This window comes from Nothobranchius furzeri, chromosome 6 (genome assembly GCF_043380555.1).
Source record: "Nothobranchius furzeri strain GRZ-AD chromosome 6, NfurGRZ-RIMD1, whole genome shotgun sequence".
Taxonomy (NCBI): Eukaryota; Metazoa; Chordata; class Actinopteri; order Cyprinodontiformes; family Nothobranchiidae; genus Nothobranchius; species Nothobranchius furzeri.
The window spans coordinates 39673680-39686266 of NC_091746.1; the positions used below are offsets into that span (position 1 = coordinate 39673680).

Below are 12587 nucleotides of genomic sequence, written 5' to 3' on the forward strand. Positions count from 1 at the left end.
AGTATGAGCTTCTAGTCTGGCTGGATTTCTGTCCAACAGTTTCTCACTGATGGTTTCCTTTCTGTCCTCCATCTGTACCACGTTAGACTCCCATTCATCCAAATGACAAAACATTTTTTCTTCACTTGATCCTTTTGTGGTGTTAAGCCAGACCTTTCTGCTTGCATGTGCCCGTTATTCAAGATATGTCCAACTCTTTCTAAGTTTTCATTTGTTTTGTTCACTAAAGACAATTGTCTGAAGAGACTCCAGTGCGCCTTGTCACCCGTCAGCACAAATCCTTTTGCAACAAGAGAACATATCTGCACAAAGAGTGCTTTAGTAAACTCTTTTATTACCTGATGGTAGGTGGGATGGAAGTAGATGAGGGCGCCTGATGAGGACACAGGGGGATCATTGCACCATCAGCTTTGGTTCACACACAGACTTGTCACAAGTTAGAGAAAAAAAGGGCTTTGACACCTTTTAGAGAAGTTTGCCATACACAAATATTTGATCTATCTGCCTGTCTGTCCGTCTGATCCAGCACATTCAGGAAGATTTTGAGGCACTCCCACGCCCCAACTGTGTGATTTTATCTCTCCATTCAGTCCTGGGTTAGAGTGTCCTCCTGACAGGACATGTCCTAAACACCTCCCTAGAAAAATGATCTTCAGTACCAGATTCTAAAACTGTCTAATGGCTCCATTGATGTTTAGAATCTGAATCTACCCGAGCTCATTTTCTAAAGCAGAGTTCCAAATATTCCATAAAGAAAACTTTGTTTAGCTACCAACTGTTTTTCCTTCATTCTCACTACTATGGCTGTAGGTGAAAGACAGTTTTCAGATCAGCTCTGCACCAAAACACACTTAGAGTCAGTAGAGGCACGCCAAATTCACCATTCAGTCTCCAACTTTGTTCTTTGTCTTCTCTCATGACTGAACCCCCAAAGATAACTCCTCCACTTAGACAGACTCTTTTCCAGCTGAGAATTCTGGCCTTTGATTTGGAGACACCTCATTGTGCTTTTACTTTACTACTGCTGAAGAGCCTAACTCAATGAGGGTAATAAAACCACATCCTCATCATAAAGAAGCAGTTCAATTCACAATTTACCTGAATTGAGTCTAACTTTTTACTGGTAAGTAAACCCTGCTGTACAGGGAATAAATGACCATTATAGGAGCCCCAAAACAGCAACATTCCCTCAAAAGAGACCAGCTGTAAGCCAGTATCAGTAATCATGTCACTGATTCATTCACCAGAAGCTCATTTTTCATCTGCGAAATGCTTAAATTACTAAGTTTTCCTGCTCACAGATATAGGACATTAAATCAAGCCATATTTGTTCAGCTTAGTCTCAGATCATCAAACAAATATAAACAGAAGTCAAAGACAAATAAGCAAAAAATGTATAATGCTGTTTTTAAGTGATTGCAGTTGTTGCACCTTGGTGGGCCATTAAGGCCTAATCAGTCAGCTCCATGAGAGAGAGACATGCAAGCATGAATAGAGACAATTTGTCCTCATACTTCTCCGTCTCCTGGGGGGTGTTGCAAAGCAAATCCCCACCTGGACAACAGAGGGCGTAGCGCTGTTCTGGGGTATCCTGTCATGTATCCGGTCCAAGACTGTGTTTTTTTGTATTTAAGACTTTTTAACGCGGACAAATTTGTCCCTCATTCTCCTTCACCTCTTCATGTGCTCGCCACCTCTAAACCCACGTTTCCTGTCATTTCCGTCCATGAATAAAACGCTTGCTGTCTCTCTTTTCACTCCTCCAGTCACGGGTGAAGAAAATGTTCGTATTTTTAGAGTTTTAAGAGCTGCTCTGTGTCTGCTGCTAGATATCCTTGGCTCTCTTTGTGTTTTTGAGGGTGCGATGGTGGTGCTGTAGATAAAAGTGTTGTCCTGACCAATCACAAGCTTGCATTCTCCGTCTTGACAGACGGATGTTTAGAAAGGAGAGCTCGACTCCGTTCGTCCTTGCGAGCCTGTTGGAGAGCCCTCGAAAGGACGGATAATGGTGTTGCGTGCGTCCATCCCAGCGCAGACGGAGAAGTATAAATTAGGCTTTAGGCTTTGGGGCAATCACTTTGTCACACAGAGCTGAGTAGGTCTGGATTTCTCTTTCTCCCTTAATACTAAAGAACTACACTTAAAAAGTGCATTTTGTGTTTTCTTGGGTTGTCTCTGACTAATGGTTTAATTGTTTTGATGATCTGAAACTTTTAGCAGATTCACTGAGGAACCATTTTTTATTTATTATTTCCAAAAATGATTGGTTACTTTGAGTTTAACATGCAGGCTGGACATGAAATTAGTCTCCTGCATTAGCTTCTGATAGAAAATAGACAGTGAGACAAAAAGCCTGAGATCTATGTCACAATGTCACTTAACACATGGATTCCCCCATCTTGACTCATGACAGGGAAGGCTCTTGTAGGTTTAGGAAACAGCAGAGAAAATCTCAGCTAGCAGAAGCTAAGTGTTAGCATTAGCAACTTCACCACACGCCATATCTCCAGGTTTGTGTTATTTATGGAGATAAAACATCAACGTTGCAGAGCAAACACAGACAGAGAATCACATTGCTGTTATCCAGTCAGAAGCAAGATGCCCAAATATCAGGAAATGATGCAGCTTACACAATATGGAAATCCAGTCTGATCGGCCTTGAATGTTTAACCAGAAGATTTAAAATCTTTTTGTTGATTCATGGATTGTAAGACATTTCGTATTAATTCAAGAAGAGAGTCAAGTTTATAAAAAGCAAGAAATTTATTTTCTAAACAATTAAAACATCACAACTAGGACACTTTATGTGATAAATTGATCTAAGTGGATGGAATGTGAAGAGTGAGGATGTGTGAATGTGATGTTATCAGAACCTCTTGTATCTGAAGAAACTGAGTTCTGAGTGGGAGTGAATTTGGTCTGCATTAAACTAACAAAGTTGGTTCTTATCAACAGCACATTAGACGTAATCTGTCGAGTCTACATACCCTGATTGAAGACTCCCGTGGTAGATCCGGAATGTTGAGGTCCAGGTAACCCTGAGGTACCGAAGTCCGTAGAAGCAACCGCAGTGCCTACTATACCGGTCTCGAGTTGTCTTCAGGTCACGACAGTTGTTATTTGCGTCTTAGGAATAACTCTTAAGGAGTTGAAGTTGGTTCAGCTTTATTCTAAAGATATCGTTTGCAGTCAGCTGTAGCGTGCAACAGGCTTTTGACAGCTTGTCAAAAGATGCTCTGGATTAAAGAGGTTTTGCTCCTGATGGCCAGTCTGAAACTTTCTCAAGAACTCACAAGAACCAGAACTGACTCACGGTGAAGTGAGTCCTGTTTTAATAATCGTCACATTTTGATTGACTACCAAATCAGAATTTGACATGTAGAAGGGCTTTTTCCAACAAACCTCAGAAAGCACGCCTTGCGTCAGATACAGAAGTTCTGATTGTTGGAACATAAAACAATGTGCCAGGATATTAGCTTAACCTTGTCACCGTTACGTACACACTCGTGAGCTGTCAGAGATAGTGATTCACATGTTAAATCTAAAATTACTGATCATAACGTAATAATATTCATTTCAACCACAGTAATTTAAGCACAGATTAATCAAAACATTGTTATTATGCTTCAACCATTATTGTTCATTACATGATTTAATTTAGAAAGTTCACCGTCTTGTGCTGTGACTAAAAACCAGTCTTAGAAAAGAGTGAGCTCGGAGGGACCTTGGCCTGGCAACAGTATCTTCTTGCAGATTAAAGCACCAGCTAAGACTTATGCCTCCAAATGACCCGATACTGAAGAGGTCACCCATAGATTGAAAAACAGACCATTTCCAGAGGCTACATTAGGGTCAGAGTGGTCGGGGAGGATAGTGTCAAATCGGTCTCTTACAGGGTGTGCAGCGTTCACATGTAGTTCCAAAGGAGTTCTCAGGAATGTGGAAATCCCCGAGCCCATGGGCGACGTTTAAGACATGCAGAAAAGTCAGTGGTGTTCTCCACAATAGGATAAAGAAAGGCAAGCATGAGTTGTGTTGCTTTTGGAGACTCTAAACCACATTGTTTTATTGATTTGCTGTGCATGTCCTCATAAAACCCTGTCCTCCACTGCTGCAAACCACACACACGCTGTCAGGTTCGGTGGCAGAGCTGAAGCATGGCTGAGAGGATCTGTTGCCCAGACGCGGAGGGATGGAAATAACCAGCGTGGTTATCTCCTGTAGGTCAGGATTGAAGGTTTGAGGGCTGGTAAGCCTGGAAACTCGATACAAAGTCTGGTGAGAACGATGACTGAGTAATGAATGAAACGCCGGCACTTCCTTAAGTAGTGTCGGCGTGATGACGTCAGCCGCCACGTTGGTGGCAGGAATGATGGGAAATGAAGTCAGCGGGAGGAGTTCGTGACACACGCTGCTTTCTCCTCCCACCGAGCATCTGTCTGCCGGCTCGCTGGGGTGAGAGCTCCGTGCAGTTTGCTGCTCCAAGGACAGGGCCACACACAAAGCTCTCTCTCTTTTCCTGTTCCCACTGAGCGACATCTCCATGCTACAGACAGGGAAGTTTATTCAACAGCATCAGCATGAAAACGAATCGCACATTCGGGTTCTACGATTCTACATCCTGAAACAGGTGCACTAGCTTTTTTCCCCAGAGGACGACTTACGAGGCCTCCATGCTTTCTAGAGACCAATTCAAATGTATTAGAAAGATGAGTAAAGCCGACCTTTAGGTGTGACAATAATGCAAAAAATAAGAACTAAAAGAAGGGGGCAAACACTCACCATAACGTCTTGTGGCTCCTTCAGATGCAACTTTGATGCCATATTCCTTTTAGAAAGAAGAGCTGTACTCCAATCAAGTCATGTGGTCAGTCGATTTCTAATTGTCCTGTAATGACCTTTAACCTGCTAACTGAGACCATGGAGATTCAGATTATTCTCTTGCTCACCAAAGTACTTTAGAAAACATTGTTGTTTACCATGGTTCTGGCCAAATGACTTACATTTTTTAGCTGGAAAGCACAATGGGACTTCTGTTCCCTGAATGACTGAATCTCAGATTTTTTTCCATGGATGTGGTATTGTTACCATGGTGTCATCATCACCAGCTGGGGTGTTTCTTGTTGCTTCTTCAGTAACAAAATTAGATATTGGAACAAGTGCACTATACTGAGAAGAAGCTTGTCACTTTTTGTTCCACAAATTCAAGTGTTGCTTTTCTCTGATGCTCGGCTGTTTGCTCATAGCAGCGAGCAGAGGGACTGCAAGCTTTTTCCAGAGGGGGATGCAGGGAGTCCAGCCTGTCTTTTGAGCCCTACAGTATGGCTTTGCAGTCTGCAGCTTTCAGAACTGGCTCAGTCCCTGAACGCAGAAGGTGTCACAGGCCTGGAAAGCCTGAGGAGAGCTGGCTCCAACAGCCCCTCCCAGGAGGCCCGTGCTGTGTGGGAAACATCTTTGTCTTTAGGGACATGGTGCACTAGACTGCAAAGATATCGTCACAGAATGCTGAGCTCAAGTAAAAATTATTTTAAGGACAATGCAGCACATCCCCGCTCTGCCACTGCACAGCACACGTGATGAGGGTTTGAAGCAGTGTGCTGTGCCCATCATTACCTGTGAGTAAACAGCTTCATGTTGTGTTCAGAGGTGTTAAATCAGAAGCTTTAGAGCTGAAACCTTTTGGAGATTAAAACAAATCTAATGTGAAAACACATTTTGAGGTGTGTCACCATGATTAAAAAATCAAAGATGATCTTCGTTTTCAGATTTCTAATCCAAACTGTGTTGATTTTTATTTTCTTCTTTTCTTTCCTTAACTAAACGCCCTCTCTTTAGTCACCAGCATTCCCCATTCTTCTGCTAATCCATTTCCATTTTAGAAAAGCTAAGAAAATGGCTTTTAGGTGAGTTTTTGTATTGTTTCCCATCAAAAGCTGAAGGTAATAATTAAATTATTTCACAGAAATTAAAACCTGGTCAGCATTATAACAGGGTATATGTTTTTAAATATGTTTTTTTTACCCCCTGAGTTCTTACCTGTTCTGGTGAGTGTCTTCCTCCCATCATGTCTCCTGTCTCCCTGTCTCTTGCTGTCCATCCTACTGTGCTACCTCCTTATCTGCTCCTCGCCCTGCTGTTTTGTCTCCACAGTCACTGTATCCATCAGATTCTAGACAGTGTGTCATACACCCACCAACATGACATAGTGCACAGGGATCTCAAGGTCTGTTTGTGTGTGTTTCATTTTGCTGCACTGCCTTGCATTTTTAAGCTTGTGTCCTGTTAAAGATTTGCCTGTGATGTCGTACGTTCTGCTCGTTCCTCCCGTCTGCCTTCGTGTGATTCTGCCTGTTCTCAGGTTTTGCTCAAGGGACTCTTGTTGCACAATCTTCAACAGTTATTTGGTCTTGTTCACAAAGGCCTACAAGAGCCCCAGAGTCAGAGAGTGAAGATGTGTGACAAAGGTTAAAACGGGTGAAGATCAGGGGATTAGGAGCATATCAGCATCTTCTGAGCTGAATCTTTCCCTTAAATATGATGTTGCTGCTCTGTCTGAAAAAACAATCTGTGATGAAAATGAGCAGGATAGAGGCGATGTCTCCCACATCGAGTTGCGGCTCACTCCCACACTGCCTGACTGACTAACGTTTGGCACCTTCTTAAAGACAGAAAAAGCAAACTGCACACCTTTTCCCTCTGTAGTTCACAGACAAGTCTGCTCCTCGCAGCTTTCTTTCCACGTGTGCGGAGTGATCAGTCTGTCATTGAACGAGTGTGTGGGTGTGGATGTGTGTGTTAGAGAGACATGAGGAGTGTATGCTGCTGCCTCTGCATGATTGTGACTGTGGCTGGATGTTTTCAGACTAACTTGCCCCCCTGCTGTTTGCATGCAGTCATTGCATCCAGCAGATCCTGGAGGCCGTGCTCCACTGCCATCAGATTGGGGTGGTACACCGAGACCTCAAGGTGAGTCACCTGCTGGGCTCTCTCTCTCACTCTGTGTGTGTGTGTGTGTGTGTGTGTTCGTTCCTCTCTGTGTGTGTTTTATTCTCATTTAGAAACAAGGAAAAGCACTGTTTGACATGTAGGAGAAGTAGATTACAGAGCTAAGCATCCAGATTCACACTGCACCACAGCCGATGTTAACTCCCATATTGAAAACATGCTAAAGAGTTAGTTAAACATCAAAGAAGCAGTGAAGCCCCAGGGCTTGGCCAGATCTGTCCTGAGTATCTCAAAGCTATAGATGTTGTAGGTCAGTCTTGGCTGACATGCCTCTGCAACATGTGGTGATCAGAGGCAGCACCAGAGGAGAAGCAGATGGTTGGTGATATTAGAAGATCCCATTCTTCTACCTCTGGGAAAAAGTTGACTGTATAAAATTGGAGAGGAGGGCCCAGTGGTTAACCTCCAACTGAAGAGGAGAAATGTGGTTTTTATACTGGCTGAGGAACAGCGGACCATCTCTTTATCCTTGCTAGGGTGATGGAGGGGGCATGGGAGTTTGCCCGACCCATCCACGTGTGTTGTGTGGATCTGGAGAAGGCTCAGGACCATGCCCTCAAGGAGTATGGGGTGGATGGTCCTTTTTTAAGGATAGTTCAGTCCCTGTGCTGTGCGTACATTAATGAGGGGAGTTTTGCTTTGAATTGTGAAGCTGATGACTGAAACATGAAGTGACTGATAAAATCACATATAAGTTAGTTAGATCAGTAATCCAAGCTGAGCAAAAGCGTTTCTAGATGCTCTCCTTTTCACAACATCGTTGTCCGACTCTGTTTTTAACAGCTGGTAAGTGCTGTGAAAAAGCAGGAAAACCGGCATGTCTGTTCTTGTGCTTTAAGCCTGGTTAATTAACACATGCATGAGTGTGTGTGCAGATTGCATCATTAAATGAAGATGCTTTGCATGAATTTTATCAAATTATTGAATCATGTGTGCATTTGGTTGACTGAACTGTCAATATTTTGATGCAAAAACATCCTGAAAGGAACTGAATCAAAGACAGACAACTTTGGCCAACGTCTTTAATTTTTGACCTAATGGGTGCACGCCCTCAGTGCAGCTAAAGACAGCCGAGTGGTAGACACACACGCGCACACACACACACACACACACACACACACACACAGAGAGAGAGAGGGAGGGGAGGGAGAGACAGACATCTTTAAGTTCCATTTAACAGGTTGATGTGAATCACTATTTGTTGAATTGTTAAAATAAAGTTTTTTTTCATTCTAATTGTTAAAATCAGCATCACAATTTTCCCTATTTAAAATGTACTAATTTATCTGACAACCTGTTGATGAACTTGTGGCTGACCATTTCCCTCCAAAACTTTCAAAGTGGTTGGAATGAAGAAGAAAATATCATGTCCATAGCACCTCTCAAGTTAAAAATAGTGAGGCCCTTCACAAAAACAAAAAAATGTAAAAATATAAAAAAGAATTTAGAAAATGTTTAAAAATATATTTAAAATGAGCAAAAATAGGCAATTGTGATTAAAAAAATGTTAAGAAAGAGAGAGAGTGAACAGGAAAGAGGGATATCAGTGGATCCTGAGGAAGGTGGAATAGGTGAGGAGAGCAGAATAAAGAGAGAGTGGTGAAGACGGTCGAAGTCAGATCCTGTTTCACTACAGAACAGAGCAACACCCTCATTCCTGCAGACAGAGCCCAGATCAATCAGTCCACCTTTCACCTCGTCCTACTGTCACCATGAACAAAATGCTTGAGGCAGAAACTTATTCCCAGACCTGCTGGAACATTCCACCTGTTTTTAGTTGGAAACCACGACCTCAGACCAGGAAGAGCTCACTCCCATCCCAGATGCTTCACACTCAGTTATGAATGAATTACCCTATGATCAATAAACAGTGACAGTGCAATGACACTGAGAACTACTAATGGTCATGGCTTGCTTATGCCAAAGGAACAAATATTCCCAAAGCAGACGACCTAGTCTCCATGACACTTTGACTTACAGTATGTGAAAACCAAATTCAGGGTAGAGGAGCCTCCCTGGAATTATGGGCAGTTTTCCTTAAGACCAGTCCTTTTAAAAGTGTGGTGCTATGACACCTGCCTTTAGTGGAACAGAGAAGAAAGTTAACAGCTGTTTACAAGTAAAAGCAGGCCAATTACTCTTTCTAACCTGTTTAACCCCAATTGGGGGGCTCTACAGTTTCATGCCCCAAACATCTACAACTGTCCACATTCTCCAAACAACTAAAACCACAAACAGCCCAGATGGGAAACAAGGCCATTTTAAAATGTAATAAGGTACAATGATATTTGAACTTCATTTTAAAAGAGCATCTGACCTTCAGAGGTGTCAGCTGGGAAAAAAAAAAAAACCTTGAACAAATTTAGTTGGACCCTGGAATAAATAAAATTGACTAAATTTCCAAAATGGAATTTGAACTCACAACCTCCATCCTGTCAGCACTTTCACACAGGGCAGCTCTTCTAAAATACATTTCAAGTATTATTTTATCTGAATCAAAAACCAAAAATGGCTTTGTTTACAATCTAAACTGTTTTGATTGTCTCATGTTGTGGTGAAGATATCTAACCCACGACATACAGAATCAGATTAGAGACGGGGTGAAATGTTTAAACAAGGATTTATTAAAGGACAACCAAGGAAGCAGCATAAACGTAGCTGAGTTCTTGCACAAGGAAGCTGGTGCGGGAAATCTGTGGACAGATCAGAGTTAGAACCAATTTGAGGAGGGAACAAGGAATAAGACTTGTGCGGAGGACTTACGGTCTGGAGAGGAGGGAACTAGTGAGGGAGGACTGGTCCGGTCTGGGTTGAGAGGCTTTGCAGGGACTGAGATCCAAGAAGTGAGACGTGGAGGGAGCTGAGCTTGTGGAGGTCCAGGAAGTTTAGGTGGGCAGCTGGAGGTGGTTCTGGCCAGGGGAAAGGCTGAGAGACGAGCGGGGTTGGAGTTCCAGATGGTGTGGGTTCCAGGGTTCTGCCAGTCTAAGATGAGTGTGAAGGTTTGTCTGGAGACAAGAGCAGGAGGTCAAAAGGCAAAAATCCAATATCCAAAAACTCATCAAATTCTCAAAATCCAAATTCCAAAAAAAAATGTAATTATCAAAAGGTTAAAAGAGCTCGAATAAGATACACAAGTGGCTGATAGACGGTACCAAGGTAGAGTAACCATCCAGCGAGGTGTAGAAGTCTCTCAGCTGCTTTAATACCCCTGGCCAGCTGATGAGCAGATCTGCTGCAGCTTGGTCAACCTCCAGACACGCCCACCTGCAGAGGGAAAACTCAAAAGACAGGGAGTGACAGCAGGAATACGCCTCAGACCGTGACAGATTGTAGCTGTAGCTGTGCTCGGGGAATGCAAACAATCACTGACACTTGGGACATGAAACTCCAAAGGCCCCCAATTAGGAGGTGCCAGAGTCCAAAGAAAAAAGGCCTGGGGCCTAAAGGGCTAAAGCGCCCAGTGAGCTACCCTCGCTTAGGAATATTTACCCTGTTAGAGATGGGGTGATAGTTCCTCCTTGCATCAGAAGCAGGTTCAAGACTTTTCTATCACAGATTAAATGCCTCATTTATCCCATTTAATGTAGTTCAATCAGGTTTCCTCCTCTTTTCCCAAGAAACTGAGGAAAATGTGATATTTGATGCAGAGAAGGAAAGTTGACTGGCACATGAGAGTAAGCTAATGTAACACCCTCATGAAGTTACATGACCTCATACCAACTTGTTCGTTGCTGACCTGAAAATCATAAAAAAAACATTCAGTGCATTCATCTTGTCACAGTTAATAAAATTAAAGTTAAAATAAAAGTAAAAATCATTGTATTTTTTTACAGTTGGGCCAAAACTTTTTCCAATTTCATATCCTAGTTTTTAAACATGAATGTCCAACTAGCTTCATCCTACAGTTAAAATGAATAACCTGTACTAGTGAATGCTGCTTTTGGAGAAGAATCATGCCACAATGTGTTTGTCCTCTCAGAGGAGGCCTGGGCATGAAGGCCGGAGGTTGATCTGTGATGATTTCCCAAGTGGTTTCAAGAAACAGGCAGCGAACCGTTTGTAGTGTTTCATTAAACAGGCTGAAAGAAAAGAGGAAATGGACACAGAATACAAGAAGGAGCAATATTTTTTCCTCCCCAGATCTTCATAAAGGTGGTGTTTTCTATGTCCACTGAGACAAATTAAACTGGTTTAAAGCCAGAAAGAGAGGCTGATGACGCGTTACAGTTCTATTGTTACATTAAATAGCTCCTCTGTGATGGAGGAAGAACAGGAAAGGGACAAATTACATGACCACTTCTATCTTTCCTTCCCTCTGTATGAACAGATTTATTTTGTTGTTATTTAGAGGAAAAGAAGACTAAATGTGTTGCATCTCACTGGAAATTGTTTTAACTAAATTCAAGTCTATAAAAATATGTTCAGACAATTTTTTAACAAAGCATGTCTAATTAGGAGTTTTTATGATTATTTGGTTTTATGTGCTTCTAGGGAAAACCAATCACTAGGTTAACAAATAAGTGATTTTGTTATTCAGATGTGCCAGATGAGAATGTTTACATCAAACCAGGAGATTTAAAAACAAACTTTATCAACTAAAAATGCGTAATAAATGCTATCACTGATGAGTATGATATGATATAAAAAACATTGTTTTGGCTTTTGAATCAATACTCAAGACATTTTTGTTTACTTCATTTTAAAATGCAAAAAAGTATGAAAATGCTGTAATTTCCTAAAAATGTTGCTTATTAAAAAGCATTATGTTCATGCAATAAAAGATAAACTGCAAAAGAGACAAATACAAATGTATATTTTTAGAAAACCTGATAAGATTTTAATTAAAATGCTAAAATATTAAAGTCTTGATTTTTCTAAATGACACTACGAGAAGCCAACTTAACATTTCACCATCTGATAAACAAAACAATCAGGATTTTACTCTGAATCTTTTCAAACAGGGACATTCTTAAATCGTTTTAAAAAGGAAAATAAAACAAGAAATTAAACTCTTTTTCAAGAACATCTAAGTCACACACACACAAACGTTGATCCTCCAGTAACGCTTTGTATCACCCCACTTCAATAGCAAGAGGCAAGACCCCAGTTCGCAATTGTGCAAAATGCAGTACATTTTATTTTTATATAATGTCTAAGCTGAAACACTTCAGATGTTCGGATCAGCACCTCATTATTTTTCACTCTGATCAATTTGCTGTAGTTTGTTTTACCAGAGCAAGTAGTTTTTTAACGCAAAAATTAAACAGCAAATATTAATTGATTCTCCTGCAGCTGATTAATAGAGTTTAAAAGCTGGCCTGCAGCGGGCAACACAACATCTGTCCTGCAGCTGGACAACACACCCAGCTGCTTGATGGAAAGTTTCCTGTTTAAAGACTCCAGTTGATCAGAATCTGCAGCGAGCTGCTGAAGCCAGACCTGTTTATCAGATTGTTGTTACATCATCATCAGACACACGACTGCAGACAAGCTGTGTTTGGTCATCCTCAAGTAAACAAACAGCAAAAAATGCTTTAAGTCCTATTGGTTAGTATCAGTCTGAATGTGCGTCTTTAAAGGTG

At 41.6% G+C, this 12587-nt stretch overlaps 1 protein-coding gene and 1 long non-coding RNA gene across 9 annotated transcripts in view; one reads left to right on the top strand and one right to left on the bottom strand.

Moving 5' to 3' along the window:
* The window catches only part of LOC107395908 (calcium/calmodulin-dependent protein kinase type II subunit beta), a 57919-nt gene that overhangs the window by 10508 nt on the left and 34824 nt on the right, over nucleotides 1-12587 (top strand). For all 8 annotated transcript variants that reach the window (XM_054744102.2, XM_054744104.2, XM_070552218.1 and 5 more), the window contains exon 6: nucleotides 6894-6966. In XM_054744102.2, coding sequence (XP_054600077.1) covers nucleotides 6894-6966 — 73 coding nt within the window. The remainder of the gene's footprint in view (nucleotides 1-6893; nucleotides 6967-12587) is intronic.
* On the bottom strand, nucleotides 9607-9909 carry LOC107395919 (uncharacterized). Its single transcript, XR_001574250.3, has 2 exons — nucleotides 9769-9909; nucleotides 9607-9698 (listed from the first exon to the last, which is right to left on the bottom strand). It is a non-coding gene; the product is annotated as an uncharacterized lncRNA (long non-coding RNA).